The sequence below is a fragment of the Galendromus occidentalis genome, unplaced genomic scaffold, assembly GCF_000255335.2.
Source record: "Galendromus occidentalis unplaced genomic scaffold, Mocc_1.1 scf7180000077526, whole genome shotgun sequence".
In the NCBI taxonomy this organism is placed as follows: Eukaryota; Metazoa; Arthropoda; class Arachnida; order Mesostigmata; family Phytoseiidae; genus Galendromus; species Galendromus occidentalis.
The window spans coordinates 160,697-181,455 of record NW_003805514.1 but is presented as its reverse complement, the minus strand read 5'-3'; the positions used below and the strand labels follow the sequence as shown (position 1 = coordinate 181,455).

General features: G+C 52.8%; 1 protein-coding gene across 1 annotated transcript; it reads left to right on the top strand.

The window, feature by feature from the left end:
• The first annotated feature begins 180 nt into the window (after positions 1-180).
• LOC100906609 (netrin-1) lies at positions 181-20,530 on the top strand. The gene is made up of 6 exons (XM_029112730.1): positions 181-1,366; positions 18,796-18,984; positions 19,144-19,293; positions 19,414-19,569; positions 19,740-19,928; positions 20,059-20,530. Exons 1-6 carry the CDS (start codon positions 181-183, stop codon positions 20,187-20,189), a joined length of 2,001 nt encoding a protein of 666 aa, XP_028968563.1. The 3' UTR covers positions 20,190-20,530.
• Positions 20,531-20,759: the final 229 nt, after the last annotated feature.

The window sequence follows — 20,759 nt, the reverse complement described above, 5'->3', positions numbered from 1 at the left end:
TCATGAGCCAGCTCCAAGATATCGGATGCGCGCTCTCAAGTCTGAATCGTGAGCCGCGAGTCGCGGCAGTTGCTCAGTCCGATACATTCGTGTGTGATCGCCATGTGAAACCTCCCTCTCGTGTTCTCTCCCTTAGCAAAAGTGAACGATTGCATTGACTTGAGCTTCGAAAGGATTACCATGTTTCCCTGTTTGCGCTATTCGATAATTGTGTTGCTCGTCGCCGACGCCGCTCTGGCCGCTAGAAAGAAGCACCGTCAACTCGAAAGTGATGAGGACGACGGCAATACCTCTTCGTGGTTGTCAATGTTCCAGGCCGAACAGGCCGTCATAGACCCGTGTCAAGACGAGCGCGGCACGGCCAGACGCTGCATTCCTGATTTTGAAAACGCAGCCTTCAGACGGCGGGTCCACGCGTCATCCACCTGCGGCAAAGTCGCCACCAGGCATTGTCAAGTAAACGCTGTTCGCGACTCGGTCGGATTAGCCGGCACGACGAATGAAGAGCTCGTCCGAACGTGCCAGATGTGTGATGCATCGAATCCGTCGACAAGCCATCCGGCTGCGCTTCTCACCGACGTCAACAATCCCTCAAATTTGACCTGTTGGATGTCAGAAGCGTTCAACGTGAACACACCCCAGAACGTTTCACTCAGATTGTCGCTCGGGAAGAAGTTCGAGCTCACCTACGTTTCGCTGCAGTTCTGCGGGTCCAAACCCGACTCCCTCGCAATTTTCAAGAGCAGCGACCACGGGAAATCGTGGCAGCCGTTCCAATACTATTCGACGAATTGCGAAAAAACCTACGGCAAGTCGTCACGACAAAAACTTTCTGTGCATAACGAGCACGAAGCGCTCTGCTCGGATCCGAACGCCGACAAAAATGGCAACAGTAACAACCGTATCGCGTTCTCAACCCTGGATGGGAGACCCTCGGCGTACGAGTTCGATAAGAGTTCGCTCTTACAGGATTGGGTGACGGCGACCGATATCAAAATTGAATTCCGACGTTTGCTTGACCCTCGACAGTCGGAGTCGCTGTCGAGCGAGAACAGCATCGATGACAACGACGAGGACAATTCGTGGACAAACGAAACCTTGAACAGCGCACCGGTGGCTAGCACTCAGGAAATCAAGCAGGCCTACAACTTCTACTCGGTGGCAGACTTGGCAGTTGGCGGTCGATGCAAGTGTAACGGTCATGCTTCGGCTTGCGTACCGAGTTCCTCGTCGACAGCCGAAACGCCAGATCTCGAATGTCAATGCCGACACAACACGGCAGGTCGCGACTGCGAGAAGTGCAAACCTTTTTACTTCGATAGACCGTGGGCTAGGGCCACGAGTCAAAACGCCAACGAATGTCAACGTGAGTATTTCGTACTTGACTTTTTTCCTCGGTCGTCATCGTCGTTCCCCCCTTCGGTGCGGGCGTTGCGCACTTGTGTATCTTGACGATGTGAGTGAGGTGTGACAAATGTAGTAGATTTTTTCGTCGATGCACCACAAAGGAGAAATCGAAAATCGAGAGACGTAGTCGTCGCGTGGGTTCCTCTTGTCATTCCCCAAACCCTCGGACGACAGAACGAGCAGTCGGTCCCTTTTGCTCAGCCAGTCAGTCAGCCAGTCAGTCTTCACACCTCCTCGAGGCTTGTACATTTTCTCGGGGATTATAACAATTGAGAGGAAGCCTCAATCGGCCCCATCGATAACTGGGCTGCTGCTGTCGGATGGTCCGGATCCGCCCGAGACTGGCGTTTTTTCATCTCACTGTCGGACCGAGAATTCGTAGAAAATGGGAAAAATGAGGGAATTCACAAAAACAGACGATTTATTCGAGATGGATTGAGGATAATGGCCATGTCTTATTAGAATGAGTCAGTTTGAGAAATCCGAATTGAGCACGATGAGATTCTTGATCAATTCTCTAACATCCTTCGATCTGATCGATCTAGCGGTGAGACATGATCGGAAAATGTGCGGCATCGACGAATCGAGTCCCTCCCTAGAGCTCGGGTTCTGAAGATGCAGTCTTGGGGAGGAAGTGTCTTTTTTCCTCTATTCACAACTTAGCGAAATCGTCTGGAGGTTGGACGCTTCGTTCGAGTGTGACTTCGAATCTTCATAACTCTGACATCAGTCTTTACAAGAGCTCCACTTTCCGTCGCGGTGCGGTAATCTAGGCTGAACGAAGTCGATCGTACCAGTTTAGACTTGATGGAGAGCCTCGCAAACAGTAGAGACGGGATCTTTATTCTGGGATTTTTCGTGGCATTTTTCTCCCTCTTTAAATGACTATCGCGTAGTTGTAGCACTGTCAGCGGTCGTCGGGTTTGTTCCTCTTCTCTCAGCTGGCATCAGCAGTTGCGGCGGCATCGTCCCAGGGTGTAATGTCGTTTTGCGCGCGTCAGAAAGAAGGGAAGGAAACACACGGGAGACGCTTGAAAGCGGCTCGTTGTTGAAGTAAGCTCTGCAGGCCGCGCGGACGTTCGCCAAGCGGCTCGGTCGCCCGCCCCACAAATCTGATGCGCCAACTAAACCGAACCAAACACCCGCCGTTTCTCTGGACACCTTTTTTTCTGCTGTTTCTTCTGTCATTCTCCGATGTTAGATAGCCATCGAACAGAGATAGATGACTTATGTCAGAGGAGCAACCCTGTTGGCATCGAGGCACCGTAGGCGATCGACCGACCGACCGCGCGAGCGAGAGACCGCCGCTGCCGGTTGATCGGCCAGGTTGGATGACTGGCAACGATACGCGGCGGAGTTTTGCCTCGAGTTGGCGACCTGCGAGGAGACTATGGACGATTCTTCATCATTGCTCATTATCACACCTTTTTGACAACACTTCATGGGGATGCGGGGATCCTACTCAGTGAGAACATGAAAGCACCGCCGCGGTCTTCCGTAGCCGATTTCGAGCTTTCCGTTCCAAAGCGCTCCGGACTTTCGGAGTCGTGCCTCGAGACCGAAATTCCAACGGCGAGCGTCTGACAAACGGCTGCGGGGTTTCGTTCCCGTGGAATCCAAGAGGATATTCTAAATTTGAGAAAATCGGCTCGTCAGTACGGTCCAAGAAGGATTCAGATACTTAGAAGCGAGTCAAGCTCGTCCCTCCCATTGAATAACCGTTAAAGGGCGTTTCGCCGTGGACCGCATCCATCGATGAGCTTTCAATATCTGTCAAGTATGTAGTTGGCCTGCGCGGCCGTCGAAAGATCGAATGAACCGACGAAAGGACTCATTGATTACTTATTATAGACCTTGGCTCGAAAGGATTCTGGAAGAGTTTTCCTATCAGCTCGGCATCTCAATCGGGGAAGTAGACGATCACACTCGTAAGCTTTCCGCCGTGCCCGCCGAGATATCCTCCTGCGCCCGTTCGTTGTTCGGGTCGGCTCCGACAGGAACGCAGTTCGTTGGAAGCGCGGAACGATTCAGATCGAGTGCCTCTGCGAGTTGCCTGGAAATTCGTCCGCTCGTTCGTTTCACAGAAACCGAGGCTAAACGATTCGGCACCCTCTAGCTCTGTCCTGAGGCTTTTTAGCAAGCGTCACCCAGGCGCTTTTCTTCGCTGTATTTCCTATTCCTCCTTTTCTCCCTCCATTCGAATCTGATAGCGAGTTCATTCGCTACGCGAATTCTAAAACTGACTGCTGCTGACTCTGCTGCGGCAACAGCTTCTTCCGAGTGCTCATGTGCCGTACTGAATTCGGGAAAAGCTCAAGACGGCAATGTCGAACCACAACAGCGATTGCGACGACGCCGACGGTTGGAGTGGTATCGAACTGACTGACTGAGTGGGATATTCTCGTCAGCGAACGTTTGAATGCTTAGCAAATTGCGACTTGGATTCCAGCGCGGGCTTCGCCGTCTCCCTCGACTCTGCTCCGCTCCATTCTGAACGCAGCATATCCCTTCAGTGACTGCTTGCAGATAGCGAATTCCGAGGGGGAACCACTCTAGATGAGGAGCTCCTCCCACTCGCCCGCCGAGTTTTCATATGTTCCTCGCCCGGCGCCCCTCCCCGTCCCGTTGCCCTGCCAGCTTTCTCCTGTCGAGCATCCCTCACTTCACACGTCCACGATGCACTACAGCCTAACACTCTGCCAATTCCTACTTTTGTCTCATGTGTCGACGAGCCGCTCTCGTGCGGCGAAGAGAAAAACGCTCCGCTCGTACTCCTGCCGGCGCTGTTTTCTCGCGTACCTCCGTACACGGGCGTCGGGGGCCGTCGCAAAGTATGGAAACACGCAGACGTATTGCCGTTCTTTTAATTTTATTGCCGTTGATAATCTCTCAACAATGATTATTACTTTTGTCGTAAAGCTCAAGGCAATGGCTAAGTCGGCGGCTTTTACAGTTTGAGGCATCGTTCATTCTTTCCCTTTTCTCCGCTCGTCTCCGAGTGGTAGTCAGCGTCGGCACCCCGCAGAGTTAAGCGGAAAACGCATAGGTCACTGGCAGGTACAGGATCAAGGAACACGATTATCGCTGTTTTACTTAGCGCGGAAAAAGAGAGTCTGCTGCGAATTTCTCCTGCTGAATTCTCAGCCAGGTACCCGCGAGGATAATGAAGACCTCGAGCAGGGGCTTCTCGGAGACTTGAGTGATCAACGGGTACGAGCACCGGAGCAAATAGAGATGCTAAGAAAGATTGATCGAACGAACTTTATTTCAAGCCCATTCAAAAGCCAGACTTAAACTGCGAGATTTTCAGCAGCTCCCCAGACCTCACCTTGGTGTTAATTGCTCACTACAGCCCCGGCTCTTCTCGAAAACTATCCAATTAGTATTTTTCGTCAAATTATTCCCATGGTACGGATACGCGCGTATGAAAGAGATTCGGCTTCCTGATGCGAGTCGGTCTATCCCATTCTTTCGAGCCTCGACCACCCGTGAACATTTGGTGCACTTGTCAGTCCCCATGCCGCGATATCTCCTCCGAGGCTGTTAGATCAATAACAGGCGTGTTTCGGGAAGACACAACACATGGCTTTCGTTTAGATCGGAACGAGAAATCGGGCGGACGCCCGGAGACTGAGAGTGCGCATGAGTTACTGTTCTGCATTAGCTCACGCACCCTATTTTTTAGAGGCAACATTCATCAAGGCCGAATGTTCGGCGAATTTTTAAGGGCGTCGCGGATGGTGGTGACGATCGGCAGCTGACAATCTCGAGCATCCGGCACAAGTGTGAGAGCCCGCAGTGCATGCAGGCCCACGAGTGGATATATAGGCTTCCACGCGATAGAACGCAATTTATGCGGCGCATTCGATTGCGTGAGAAATCTGTTCGGGCCTCGGTATGAAACAGTTATTAATAAAGAAATCAGCGCCGCCGTCGTGGCATGTTCTTGGCAGAATCGGCTTCTCGAAAACGGAGACCGTCCAAGGCGGCACGTAACGGACGTCCGGCATTATTATTCAGCAATAATAATTTTATACGGTGCCGATTTGGCTCAGTCCCCTCCCCAACATGTCTGTTGGAGACATCTCACAACATAAAATTGATCGCTTGCAAAATTACGCCAGAGCCGTACGAAGACGCGCGGCAGCTCCAACGACGTTGGCCGCTGTAGAAACGTCGATGAAGAAGAACGGGGAGAAGCCTCCGTCGACCACCCAGCGACCTTCCCGTCGAGAAGAGCCTTTTCTCTACTTCTCTAAATAAGCGTTCACTACGGAAAATTAAGAGCTAATCTTTTTTTTGTACCACGAAACATCGGGCGCGACTGCGGCATAGGCGGCAACTAATACTTAGGAAGCAGATTAGCGGAGCTTTTTTTCGAGAGCTCGAACTCCCGGCAATTCACTCCTGATCGAGGCGTAAAGATGTCCTCGATGCTGCCCGCGGAATAGCGTAAAGGGAAGGAGCGAGATAGAACCCCTTGTTTCCGCATTCGAATCCCATTCAATCCTGCTTTACAATCGTTATCGTGACGGGTATCAATTCCTGCAGTGCGAATGCGAAAAAGTAATTTCGCATGCGAGCGAGGCTCGGAGCGAAAGTTCTCAAAGGTCGATGATTCGTCTTCGGATGGCGTTCCTCAATTCTCAATTCATGGGTCAGTCATCGCTAGACTTAGGCTTTCGGCTCCCACTACGGTCAGACGGAGTTCTCGACAAGCGTACGCTGGCTATCCTCGATCGAAAAGTCGTGTGAACGCCACGCGGACCGATTCGACCAGATACAAACCCCACTGAGTGCTCCAATAGGGGCTGTTCGACGTTCGCTCGCCTATCCTCAGTAGCCTGGAACTCATGATGACCTTTCCCCGCGGGGGGAGTATTCTATATGTGTCGATTCAGATTCTCTCATTCCCCGGTCCATAGTCGAACGTCGATTGAGCCCGACGACGAGGACCGAACTCCCCCTCTGCGGTCAGGTCTGAGACCCACGGCGCGGCGCGCGTTCTATCTGCCAGTGATTGTTCCATCCAAATCAAAGCTTGCCGATCAGCAGCTCATCTCGGAGTCACCGCAATCGTTGAACACCGCGCGGCTTCGTCGCGGACCTGCGAGATCGCTCGAGTTCAGCTTTGCGGATGAGCTTTCCAATTCATTGTGATGCGATGAACAGCTTCAAAGCCGGACCTACTGGCAACAAGCAGCTTTCGGCCGACGTCATCTATGTCGAATTCCGATGTGCCCGCTTATTTGAGGGACGATGAGCTCCGAGCCCGGAATTCCCAGAGGCGGTCGTGTATGTTCGAGCCGATATGTTTGAGTGTATTTTCCTGTGTGAGTGCATGCATGCATGAATGTGGGTGAAGCACGGAGGGGATCGGCGTCGACCGACTGACGGGCGTAGGGCAGATGAGTCTTTCCACAATGCACAAAGAATGTTTGCGGAGCGCGCGTGAGCAGGATCGTAACAGGCGACTCGGCACGAGCAGCGTACGACTGCCCTTGATTCTCACAGACAGACAGCGAGAGAGAGAAAGGGATACGGACAAGGAATCGCCTCACTCAGTGAGAGAATAGCGAGAGCCACCGGTGACGATAACCAGGTGCAGTGCTGTCTCTTGTGAAACTACGCGCATGACTCCGAAAATTCCTCCTCGTGTATTGAATGATTCCAAAGTTTACAGTTGTACGCAGAGAGTTTCCCGGTGCGCTCGCCGGATGAGCTTGCAGGACAGGAGAACTGAACGCCCCACTTCTCTGCACGGAGTCTTTTCTCAAGTAGTCTTCTCGGACTCGTCAGCGAGCCGCGAGGCCGTCAGTTCATCGAGCATGAGCCGAATCGCGGTTTTGCCTTGATTGCGTCTTAAATGGAATCGTTCGTGTCGTCGTCAGCCACGAAAGATTTGACCAGGCCTCGAAGCGGTGCGCCGGCCAGGCGGTAGACCGGTTAAATAGAAAGCAACAATGGCGGGATTAGCCGGAGCGGGACTTCTCTCCAGAGCGTTTTTTCGCGGTCGGCGGCCACTTAATTGGCAAACGCCGAACAACGACAACATCGATGGCGACGACCACGATGAGGACGGAGTTGACTTGGCCTACTACGACGATGAGGACGACCTCCAACGACGATCTGTTGCACCCGAATGAAACGATGTAGATTATCTATCAAGTCGCTGGCATCCATGACCGCCGCGCCGGCCATTCTTCCATCGATCTATAGGCCGGAGGCAGCGTGCCAGGTATCTTCCCCGACGGACGGACGGGCGGACCAACCTGAGTCATTGAGGCACCGGCCACAACAACAGGTCCGACGCTTGTCTCTATCGAGGGATTGATGGAGACATCGAGCGGGTGGACGACATTTGTCTTGATAAACCGAAACGCTTGGCTAGTCGCTTCCGAGCTCCGATGTTCTCCCTCGGTCGACCGCTTCCTGCTCGTCGTCCATCGTTTCCTTACTATGCACAGCCGGGACCTTGACAACTCCCAGACGAACTGGGCTGAGGTGCGGTATTCGAGAGGCTACGTCGTTTCCTCCTTCGTCTTAAACTGAGTGAGACTCCGATCGACACTCTGACGTTGGCTTTATAACTCTGCTCGGTCAAGTTTGGCTGCGAGGCCCATTTTCTCGCTCCTTCCGACGCCACCGACGGCGGCATCGTTGTTTCGACGGTGAAAGCCAGCCACCGAGAAAATTCGAAGGTATCTCTCTCAGGTAGCGATCCTGTCTACCTTTGTATAGGTCGACGACAACTCCTCGCGTAACGGGGCTTGCCAGCGTGCCAGTTTGCTTCCTCCTCTCGGCCGATATGCGGCTGGAGCTCAGAGCAGACAGAACAAAGTGTCGACAAGGCACGAAACAGGAAATTGGGTGTTCATCACTTCCATTCAAGCAGTGCTGCGCAAATAGGTGACACCACCGCCTTCACTGTCGCGTTGCCATCACCTCCGTCGTTCCTTGATCACGGGGTTGGCTTCGGAATAGCGAACGCGTTTCTCTTCACTCTCGAGCGAGCGAGCTCCCTGTCTGTCTTCAGTCCAAGTGAATCCTGGCTGCTCTCTGTCCTGGCAGCACGTCACGAATCCGGAGGTGATTTCTCGTCGTTTCCCCCCGGAGGGAGAAAGGGAAAAAAGTCTCGGTATTCGGTCTGTTCGGAGCGGAGTCGACTCGCCGCGGGATTCGCTCGTGATTTATCATTCTGTTGAGGGCTCGGGCCGCTACTCATCCACGCACGCGAATAGATATGAAAGAGGACAGATGATGTCGAAATATCTCCAAAAGATCGCGAGTTCCCTTCTGAAACTCGTAATCTGGTCCCCCGTTTTTCTTGCGGTGCCCTTGCGGTCGAAGAGACTTCCGGTGGAGAGAGTTCCCGAAGCGACGCGACGCCGACGCACTCACGCGTCTTACCTTTACAGAATCCAGATAAGAAACCTTGAGAATAATTCCGATTCTATTCACAAATCAATCAATCATTTGTCGCGACGCCTCTGATACGAAGTCATGACCCGAATTTTCCTGCCAATGTTTCCCACCCCATTTACGTTCGGAGCTCGAACCCGAGGCGAGACCGGGACACGCTGCCTGGAGCTCCGTCGCCGCCCTTGTTCCTTGTGAGCCATCTGGAGCCATCTCACAAGCGTAATAAGAGGAACAAAATAGAAATGGCGATTCTCTAACTCGATTCTGTCCGGATGACCAGGCTGACAGTGATTCGATCACGATGGTGCTCTGAATTTCCTTCAAGCTTTGGGGGGAAGCGTTCGTTTCCCGTTTCTGTGCGATTTCAGGTGACTCGAGCGAAGGAGAGTTGCCATTGTCGCTCCTTAAAATGGACAGTCAGTCACAACAACAACTTTACAAGCAGCAGCCGAAGAACGCAAATTGGGTAGGCGGACCTTCGGAACGGACTGGCTTCGGAGACCGACCGACCGGCCAGCCCACCCGTTGGCCGTCGACTCGATTCGCTCGGTGGGGTCTATCAGCACTCGTTGAGCTGACTGGCTTCGGATGCGAGGATTGTGCCGCATGCGCCCTGTGAATGTGGGTTGTCTGAGGCTACGAAGAAATCGCGGACATCTGTGAATGGTCAAGAGAATAGAATCAGACATTGCAGCGGCGTCTCGGACTTCGGATTTCGATCAGGCTGCTAGTGTCTCTGGAGTTTCTCGGACGAGGGACGTTTCCTTGAATGGCCAGTCCGATGGATCCCCTCGATCCAGAACAGGACGTTTTCCGATCCACCGCTCGCGCCCCCGAAGTGTGCTGAGCCGCCGATCGAGAGCCGTACAGGTTGTTGGCGGCGAGTAAATGGACCGCCTCTGAAGAACTAATCTGTCCCAAAAGAGCCGAGCCGAAGATGAAGTGTATTTGTCTCGGCATCGTTTCATATTGTGAAGGGTGCTCGAACGAAAGTAGGCTTCGTTCTTGCGGCCGATATTCGATAGCGAGCGGACGTAGTTCGACGTTCGCTCGTCTGGTCGGTAACTCACGTGGCTTCGACGTCTTCGCGAATCCCGTAAGTTATGTCGCTTAGGTGTTTCCTAAATGACGCGCATACTTGATCGTAACACCCGAATAGAGCCGAATGAAGCCGACAACATGTCGCTCGAGCGGCAGATGATATCGCAGAAAGACGGCAACGGAGGCTCACGCAGTAGTTTTTATCTGCGGACTGGGTACTCCCATTAATTAGGCAAGGGCGACCGTCTTCGCCAGCAACGAGCGCGACAAGGTTTTATAATTTAGGCCAGATCGCCGCAGCGATCCGTCGACGGATGTCCTTCCGCTGTCTCTTTGAGAATGAATAGACGAAAATGGAGGGAAGCAAGGGAGTTCCTATCTATGTCGGTGACGTTTTACAGAACATCTCCGTTACCGCTATCGGGGGAATTAGCACCGAGGCCTCGTTCGATGCCGCTCTCGGGCACGGATAGCGTGCCGTCGGGAAAGCGCGGCGGGACGAGACAGGGAAGGTAGGTAGGTAACTAACCGACCAACGGCACGACAGTTTTGTGAATAATCTCGAGGCGCTAAGGCTCTAATATACGGCGCTGATATGCGGCATCGACTTCGGCGGTAGGTATAAACGGACAACACCGAGCCAAGACACGAGGCTGGTTGAGCGGCGGTGAGGTTAGTTAAGCCTCGCACTCGGACCCGGAGCTAGCCATTGATGGAGGAGACAACGCTCTGCAATGCTGGCGTATCCGCCTTCACATCTGTTGCAGTGCTACCCGGGCAGGGGTCGCTTCGACCGCTCGCTCGCTGGGCTTCATAGGACACTTCGCCTATTCGTCGTCGTCGTCTTCGTTGGTTCAATCGGCAGTTTATCGTATTCACCCCAAAGTGAGCCAGCCGGGCAGTGTCTCCAGGCGGCCAGACGGCCGCGGCAGCAACGACACAACGGTTACAATTCACCAAACAGTACGACATAGTACATTGATCTGGGGAGTAGACATCTCCGACAAAGCAACGCTCTCCACCGCGAGCGAGTGAGCCATGTGTTGTGAGCTCTTTTCCTAGTGGGCGACTAAGGACAGTCCTATCATTTGGGTGCATTCATCCTATGTGCCCATCTGCGGCGGACCCTACGACGCCCTCGACAGGCTTCCGGATCGCCGAGTTGAATGATTCGACTCGGAGACAATGGGGACGCTTTCTCCGGAGAAATTCATTCCTGGCGTGTCCTGGATGCCATGCGGACGGGAGAGCGAGGAAGACCACACGAAGCCGGGAAAAAATCTCCTTGATTCTTATGACCCAGGAGGAGCATGTCTGAATTGAGGGTGCTCCAGTTACCGATGAGATAACGGATAAGCCGGAGCCGTCGTCGGTTTTCAACACTTTCCATTCCCGGGGTCGAGCTCAGATACGACGGCTCAGTCAGTGGTTAGTAGCGGTGGAAGACCAGCTGATCGGAGCAATTAATTAGCATCGTATCGACTCGGGCGAAACTCTCCAGCTGTTGATAGGTCAAAACAGAACGTATTCAGATGGGAGAGCCGAGATCTTCGTGTTCATTAGAAGTTCAATGACAGCGGGAACGGCTCGATGAGGATGTGACAGACATTTCCTAGTTCCTTGTGAGAGAAAAATCAATGAAGATGACTCGTCGACGGAATCTCGAGCCGTTTTTGTTTCCGGCCGTGGGTCTCGGAGGCCTCGAGACGTTGCGGAATCGATCCCTTGACTCGGGACAAAGTTTAAGTCAGTTTCAGATTTGGATTGATCTTGGTGTTTCACTGCGTTCACATAATCAACATTGTCTTCGACGGAATCTCAAACGTCTCGTTGATCATTCGTCATGTGGTCCGGTCTCAGATTTGGGTTGAGCCTTAAAAACTCCCGGTCGGGTACTGAATATGCTTCCGATAAAAAATCTCCATCCTCTCTGCCGACTCGTATGACTATTCCAACGACCTCCGGCAGCGCGAGTTCGGAGGCTCGGCGCCTCGTCCACGAAATGTTCCTCGAAGATTGGCATCAGCAGCGCAACTGCCGAAGACTGCAGCACACCGTTCCGTCTGCGAGATTGCTGCCGTGGCGCGAGCAGCTGTGCGCCAGCAAACAATGATTAGAGTCTGGCTGGAAGTTCAAAATTTGTTTTTTTGGGAATCGTTCCGCTTCTTATCGATCGCACCGGCTGGAGCAACCCCATCCAACTAAGTGAAAACACAAATGCTCCGAGTGGCTGCGTTGTTTACGCTGAAACCGGCTCGAGGAGGGAAGCTCCATCGGAAGCGCATGGCATTCCTTGAAAATATCGCGGCGCATTCGTACGCATGTGGTACCCTGCTAATCATGCGCACATTTCGTGCTCAAGCCTCCGGTCCAAAAAAGAGTCTGCGAAGCGTCCTATCTAACTAGAACAGTATGACGTCGCTTCCGCCGAGCGGTATTCCGGGTTAATGCACCGCTAAGTCTTTCTCGTCCTCTCGTCTCCCATCGCGCTGGTTCATGTATGATGCTTATCTGCGCATTCGAGTGTCTCGGATAGCGGCAATTAGTTACGCGAGGAATAGCACGCGACTCGAGTTTATGGCATGGGTGGCTGCAAAGTGTATGCATGCTCGAGCGTGTGAAAAGTGATTGCTCGCCGGAAAAAAATAACTCGTTCAGACTATCAAACGATCGTAAAAAAATCATATCTTCGCAGAGCACACGGTCCATCGTAGGGGCTTGGGTCGTGTCCGACTGTTTACAAGCTGCGCGTTATTCGTGAGTTCCTCTCGCCAGATGACTCCATAACTGACCTCAAGACGTCGCTTTCGGTAACAACAAGGCAACGGGACAGGTCAATTCACGTACGAGACCGTGGACGCTATCGTGTCGGATATGCTAACGGGCGCTTTCCCTCTGAGCGGATCAATAGCATTCAGTCCCTCGCGGCTAATGAAGAATTCGGTGGCTGAGTCATTGCAACCCATCAGCCCATTTTCCCTTAATTGGAAGCCAACAATCCATTCGTGAGAATGAATTTCGGATTCGGGACATTCAGGATATTGAGACTCGACTCCATATCGTGGCTCGAATCTGCCGGGAGATCGCGGAGAATGCAGCCGGTGCGGCGCTACAAGCTGCTTGCGAACAACAACTCCGCCGGGTCCGTGCTCAACACATTCAACAACAAATAGTGCTGTTGAAAACCTGTCCCGGATCTCGGGATTCCTGGCGTTCCGCTCTCCCGCGGAGCAAGACAGGCGCGGGCCGACTTTTTCCTTTCCCTGCAGACGAATTCAGAAAAGTCCCTCGCGGCTCCCGGGAAAGTGCTTTCCTCAAAATGTACCTCTCAGATCTGCACTCCGGTGTCGGTAACGTTGGGGGAACTCGCTCTCAAGGGAAGACGGCCATGCCTTCGAGGCGGGCGGAGGAAAAGTGAGGCGTAACCGTGCGCGAGAGACATCCATTTTGATTACAACTGGACTGCCGCAACCACCCCACCGCCATCGCGCGGGGTACGCACTTTTCCACCGAGCAGCCGGCAGCAGGGTCGACCAACAAACCAAACGACCCCACTAGTATGTTCGGTGCGTACGCTTACTTTGCACTAAGCCTACGAAAGCCAACTTTTAATCGCCTGTGGACAAACACTGGCGCACGCGCAATGAGTCCCTATCCTCTCTCCATCGGCTTTTACAGGCAATCCCTCGCAGAGTCGACAGAGACGCCTTCTACGCCGAGTAGGCGGTGAACGTTCAGTTTAATCATAGAAATCGGATTACTTCCGACGAGATCTGAGTTTGAGAGGAAAATTGTCAATCGGGTCGACGCAGGCTGGCGGGCGGGTTTAACATCCACTCGCCGGCTATCCACCATAAATATTCCCCCGAGAGACCTGTTTCTCAAAGTTTACGCGGGTCCGGTGACAGAGCGTGGAGGGTATACCGAGGTTCGCCGAAGTCTCGGTGCTTAGCCAGAAGCCTATTTGCGACGCTCATTTCATGGAAATTCGTAATTTCCCGACTTTTCGCGGCTCTCCCATGTACACTGACGTTACCTCCCGCGTCCGTTACTTCCGAGGCCCACGAGATGACGGCCTCAGAGTTCCTGCAACTCGCGCTATTCGTTCGGGTTTCCGTAAGTCTTAGGTTTCCGGATGGTTTCCGGGAAGTTCCCGTGGGTTTGCCGCAGGAATGTCCTGAGATTTTGGGAAGGAGAAAGCCCCTCCTCGTTGAGTGGATGCCTGAGAAGCTTCCACGGGCCAGTACCATCCGGGCATCGGCACCTGCCCCCGCACCTCAGACCCCTCGTGGAGAGAGCCAAGACGGAAAAAATCGGGAGACGTCAAGACACGACGGTTCGCTAATCCGTGGGCCGCGCTCTGTTGGGTCAGAAACAGGACATCCGATGCGACAAGAACCGACCTCCGTTTTTAGAGAGATCGGACACAAGGAAGCGATTTATCGAGTCTTCCTATTTTCGTGTCATACTTGTCCTGGCTCGATGAGTCTGTTCGCGTCTGAGCCGGCAGTAGCGTAGACAGTCGCCCGGCCAGCCGGCCAACTGAATGGCATGCGTTGCGAGAGATCTCTTCTCGCCGCGCCATCCAAAAACCACTGAAGTGATGGCTACCGAGTGCTTCGCAGTTTCATGGGAATGCGGTCGAGGCGCGAACGGAAAAAGGAGAAAGCTTCGAGGCTTTCCGGCCGGCATTCTTGCTTCATAGACAAACGGGACAGAACACTTATCTTGCATGAGTCTCTTACGAGTGTACGACAGCTCGTTGATGGACACTTTGTCACAATTAGCTGCCGGTCTTCCAGCTTTCGTGGGAGCAGCTTCCCCCAGCTGACGATAGAGACGAATGCGGTAGACGGTAGATGTCGCACCCGGGACCGACCTTGTCGTCACTCGAGCTGTTCGGCCTCCGTTCGGCGACATTCGAGGAGCGAATCATTCCGAGGATGTGAGCTCGGGATTACAAGGACGGGTCTGAGTAACTCCTTGACGGCTTCCAGGAGGGCTCGGATATTCGCGTCGAGACGTAAGAGTATCCGACGCGCATTTTTTCCATCTGGGTGAGTTCAGCCGCGAGTTCGCGCGGTCACCAAGTACCAAGACCCATGGCCGTTGTTCATTCCCAGATCTTCACCGCCCGAGATTCATGAAGAAAGCTGGTCACCACACCATCGAAATATCCATCCAAAGGACCGGTCAGTCAGTCAGTCAGTCAAATCGTCCGGCCAACAGGCAGTCATCAATGATGACGAGCCATCATCATCCAGCCGCTGTCTAAACGATGAACTGCTGGGTGGTCTTGGCACTGATGGAAGTTTTGTCGGTACCGAGGACCCAAGGGTACTTGGCGACAGAGACCGGGCGTATGGGAGAAATCATCGGATTCCTCTCTTTTTTTTCGTTTTATCGACGATCCACCGGAGCTGCCATGGCCGGCTCGCTTGGTTCGCGCGGTCGTATAACAATACATGCGATGACCATTACATAGAACATAACAGAATTCGGTGGAGACAGCACCCGAGGCCGAAGCATTATTGAGCGAAAATCGTCCGTTTGTGCCATGCCTCGTTCCCCTCGCTCACTGTCTTTCTCATCGCAAGACATTCCGAATCGTGTCCGTTGGATGTTGCGCCGAATCGTCTTCTCGGTCCATACACGACGGAATTATGGGGAACATGTTCCAGAAACATGTCAAGCTGACGGAATTAACATCGATATCTTCGCTCTGATGGCCAGCATCAATGTGAGTAAGGGAGCTCCACATTTAATCAGAAGTTGCCGTGAAGACATCGCATCCGTTCCGCTCACAACTCGCTCGGATCGCCAATCATGCAGAAACGTTCATCGCGTCGAGGTGGAATTAACAGCTCAATGTCATTAGATCGAATCGAACGCGTGCTCAGGTCCGGCCCGCCGAGAGATCACACGACGAGATTTATTTGCAAACAAAGGCGGCGACCAGTCTTCAAAAACCAATAACGATGCCAGCGGCGAAAAGCAATCGAGCCTCTTTACGGTTACCTATTAGGAGAGGCGTCTCATTCACTCAAAGATGACGAGCTATTTAGATTGGCGCCGTGTACTTCGTATAATTACTTCATGTGATAGGCATTGAGCGTCTTGCGTGATCGGGATCAAGCGGACTTTGTCTTCTCCATCGTGGTCGTCATCGGGTTCGAGCTTCACTTCACTTTCTCTCGGTACGAAGACGGAGAAGTGATTATGAAGTATTCGCTGCGCCCCCGCTTATCTCGTTGTCTGATGGGCGGTCGGACGGGCGGCGCCGCTGCTTCGCGTACGCCGACTTGGAGTTGCATGGCGGAGTAGCACGACGTCGAAGCCAACGAAGACGACGGCCGGCGGAGAAACGCGACACGGTGTGAGTTCACTGTAGCTGCTCGTCTCGTGTCTTTCGGTCGTAGCTTGTTTGCTGTGCTTCCTTTCTGCTGCTATTTAAGGGAAGTTAATCCGGATCGAGAACTCATTCTGGCCGACCTGCCGAGGATCCAACGTTACTTGAAAGGAAGAAAAAAGCCGTACGCTCATTTCGGGAAGGGACTTTCGAAGAACAACGAAGGAGGAGTCTCCGGAGTCCGCGAACCGCAGCGTTTCAGTGGTGGCAAGCAGTAGTGAAGATGTTACAATTTCGTACAACGGTTGTAATCCGCTTGTCGGTTCCTTCTGAATCGTCTCGCGCTCTCTCATCGTCTCTTTTGCTCGACAATCTCTTTCGCCGCCGCCGCCGCGGCATCGGCAGCGGTGGCTTTCTACGATGTGAATAAGGGCCATAAGATGGGCCCCTTATCGCGTTTATTCGAGCAACCGACACTGACGGCGATAATCCGATGACACACGAATCACAAATCCACTTCGTTTTTTACGCTCTTCCACGACGCCTACGAACAGAAAGAGGGAGCCGACGGTGTCAAGCACATGCCACTTGGCAGCTGCCTGCGACGGCGCTTCTTTTTAATTGAACGCTTCGGTATCCGGATGGTGTGCCGACGTGATTTACTAGTCATTCGCAAGATAAATAAGAATACATATTTCTCCTCTCGACATGAAGATTTCTGACAGCGCCATAACCTCGACCGTATCGGATATCGCGGTGTGAAAAAATGAAGCGGAAAGGAATCTGCTCGGCGTCTTCTTCTTGAATGAGCCGCCGAGCGCAGGGTCGGAATGACGACGCCGCCGAAGACAGTTGGATGTTCTTTCCAGTCGAGCTCACCGAATGAAAAACATGAAGCGATATTTTCTCATCTTCAAATGCGACCGCTTCTCCCAGAATCCGATGCCGTTGCTTGCACAGCGGCCGTTGCCGCGGTGGAACATGGAGGTGTTTACGTACTCCAAAAAGATCCCTGAGTGGCCTCGCTTCATCCCTGTCCAATTTCTCATGGTCTTTCAAAACAAACCGGAAGAGACCGTGACGATATTCCTCGAATGTAATCGACTCAAAGATGCTCCTGCGTTCCTGCATCCGAGCTCAGAATCGAAATCAGTCTCCGTTTTTTTCCGGAAAAAATATTACCGTTCTCGATTCCCCCTCTAAATGGGGGACACTTGGTGGTGCTTCATCCAGTCTTCGGCCGAACAACTCCCCCGTAGAGGGCTTTGCGGGGGAAAGGATTTACGTCCATCACGGCGGAACGCGCACTCAATCGTTCGAATGACAACAATCGATTAGTAACAAACGCAAGCGTATCCTCCGCGTCCGAGTTTGAGTGAGTAAGTGTGTGTGCCGGTTTAATGAAGCACTGTGGCCGACGTAAAGATACCGAAGGCCCCATAATTCCCGTTTTGAAAAAGCAGCCGTATAACAGCAACAGCGGACAGATAACCTAAGAAGGGCAGAAAATACTGATCGTCGTCTTCTTCTGATCAGCGTAGCAGCAAGAAGACAGGTTCCTCGAGCCTTCTTTTCCTTGCTCTTTATTAATACGCCATCGAGGGCGAAGGGATCTGAGATCTGAGCAAAGAGCGGCTCTGAGCGAAGAAGAACGCTCCCCTTAGAGGCGCGGTCGCAGTAAACATCGCTGTATCAAACGACTACTGGCAGAAATAATCCACTATCCAGTTTGGCTTCGTGTACAAAGAGATAATACGACGCATCCATGAAGATGCACTGCCGTTCGGCCCGCATCTACATGTTGCCAACCTTAATTATTTCACTCGGCCAGGCGGCCGGCCGGTCATTCTATGGCCCGGGCGTCCGTCACACAGTCGCATATAGACCCGAGAGGGAAGTGATTCTACAATCGCTAATGCTCCCTCGAGCCTCCATCCGTAGGAACGACCGCCATGTCAAATCCATTGTAGTTCTGTGTTTCCTTTAGGATTAGGAGGGAGAAAAGAAAGTCCCCGGCTGAAATACGCCTTAGCCACACGTAGAGCACGCAAGCGGGCATCGGGCACGGAAGGCACGTAAGCCGCTCACGACCATTACGGATGAATGAGCCCGGTGGAGTCGGTTTTGGGTCGCCGTCCCCGATTCCACTGCTCTTCCGTGTGTATTTTCTTAAGCGCACGCTTTTTTTTTTGAAGAAAATCATAATTTCTCCGCCGAATTCTCGGAACTGACTGTCAGCATGCCCGCTGGCGGACTGACAAAGTAGTTTTTCTAATAAACCATTAAGTAGGCGTTGTCGGTGAATGTTTTTACGGTCAAATGAACGCACCAACTGATGACAGAGAGCGCAGTAGCGGACGGCATAGAGCCGCGTCGGAATCCGCCGTTCTCGGAGGGCTCCCGCGGCCGTAGGAGAGTCGGTCCCCGGGGGGTCGGCCGGCCATTTCGCACGCAGTTTCGAGTGGCCAACCTATCGATTGATTCATCTCTAGATGTTGTCGCTTCCGAGTTCGAAGTCGATCCGCGCAGTATACGACATGTCGATCTCCGAGTAACTTGGAACCCTTTCATTGCAGCTTGCCAATGCAACGGTCACTCGCGATCGTGCCGATTCAACATGGAGCTGTACAAGTTGTCCGGCTCCCGGAGTGGCGGGGTTTGCATCAAATGCCGTCACAACACAGCGGGGCGTCACTGCCACCATTGCCGCGAGGGCTACTATCGCAATCCCGAAGTTGCCCTCAACAACAAACGAGCTTGCAAACGTAAGTCACATAGCGTCGTTGCATCATGAATTCGAGAGAGGATAGCGTAGCGATCTTCGGCTCCACTTGGAGCGGGTATCGGTCCTGTTCGTACAAGGTGGAGTATCAATTGGTCTGGAAGGACAGCATGCACATTATAGTGTCGTGTTACTTTTGCAGAATGCGAGTGCCACCCTATCGGATCTCTTGGCCGCATCTGTAACATGACCACTGGACAGTGTCCGTGCAAGGACGGGGTTACGGGATTGTCTTGCAATCGATGCCAAAAGGGTTACCAACAGTCACAATCCCCCATCGCACCATGCGTTCGTGAGTATACGAAGACGAAAGTGTTCGTCTGATGGAAGAATGCCGGGATAGATAGCCGGGATGTTGTCGGTACGGCTCCGTCGATAGCGTTGTATCGTCTCACGCGGCTCGAACGTGCAGGAATCCCGCAATCTGAGGAACCGCCGATAGCTGACGGACCGGCGGACGAGGATTTCGAATACGACACCGACGAGGTTTCCAGCGAGGACAACGAAGGAGCATGCGCCGAATGCTCGAGGGATATCAATTTTGAAATGATCTGCAAGAAAGCCTTCGGTGAGTTTGAGCTGCACGCCCACGGAGAGACGGTCAAACCCACGGGGAAGGCGGCGGCCGGAGGGGCGAGCTCTCCTCAGCGAAAATCCAAATCACGCTTGAATCGCGTACGTGCTCATCATGGGAAGGAAGGGAAAAGCTAATTCTCTGTTTGGTCTTTTCGTATCTAGCTATCCGTGCCAAGATATTGAGTCAAGAGAGCTTCGGTCAGTGGGCGCGATTCACAATTGAGATCCGACGGATTCTCAAAAACGGGCCCGAGAGACTCCACAAGGGTCTCAGACACCTTTGGGTACCGACGGAGAACTTGAAGTGTCGCTGTCCTCACCTCGAAATCAGCTCCACATACGTCATCGTTGGTGAGTATCGGCGCTTCCCCATCCCAGAAGAATCACGCTCTCGTTTAGCCCGAATGGACTGTGCGAGTAGGCGACAGTTGTCGGTCCTGATTTCCCCCAATCGTAGCTGAATCAAGAGTGCTTTTTACAGGTTCGATGCAGATGCACGGAGGGCAACTCCAGCCAACGTTCGATCCGGACGGAATTATAGTTCAAACATCAGAAAGCCTCGAGAAGAGAATAAGGAAAATGGTTCGTAAACGGAGCCGTTGTCCCGAGTGAAAGCATTTCGCCAGTACTCTCAGTTCGAACAGAGAGAAAGAAACTCCGAGCAGCCCACCTTGACGCTCAGACCCGTTCACAGACGGGGTCTCCCATTTCATGAAATTGATTTCTGAGAGCAGTTTTCTTGCCTTCCTCGAATAGAGTTTTGTTCCTTTCGTTTTTGCAAAATCATTCGATTTCGGAAGCGTCTCGCCGATCCACACCCGTCGAACTGGCGTCGCTCGGACGGCCGAGAAACGAGTCGCCACGGGACGATTGCGTATTCACGACGATACGCCTTTATGTCCCAGACAGGGTGGAGGCCTTCATCTAATGTGTAAATATGGTGTTGTACATAATCCAAACACTTCTAATTTATACAAATGACAAATAAACTGTGTCTCTCACCTAATACAATCCCGGGCTTCTGCTTATTTGGGTGAGTGTACCTCGTCGGGTGGAATTCCGAGCGAGGATCCGTGCTGCAGGTCCGAGACCCTGGCCTCGAGTCAGCCGAGGGAAGCTCGTGTCGAGTCAGATAAGAGGGACAGATCGGAGACGTCAATGATCAGTATCGAAAATCTAATC

Coding starts and splice junctions, on each gene's coding strand:
- LOC100906609 (XM_029112730.1), top strand. CDS start 181: ATGTTTCCCTGTTTGCGCTATTCGATAATTGTGTTGCTCGTCGCCGAC. Junction 1,367..18,795: donor AAACGCCAACGAATGTCAAC/GTGAGTATTTCG, acceptor CTTTCATTGCAG/CTTGCCAATGCAACGGTCAC. Junction 19,294..19,413: donor CCCCATCGCACCATGCGTTC/GTGAGTATACGA, acceptor TCGAACGTGCAG/GAATCCCGCAATCTGAGGAA.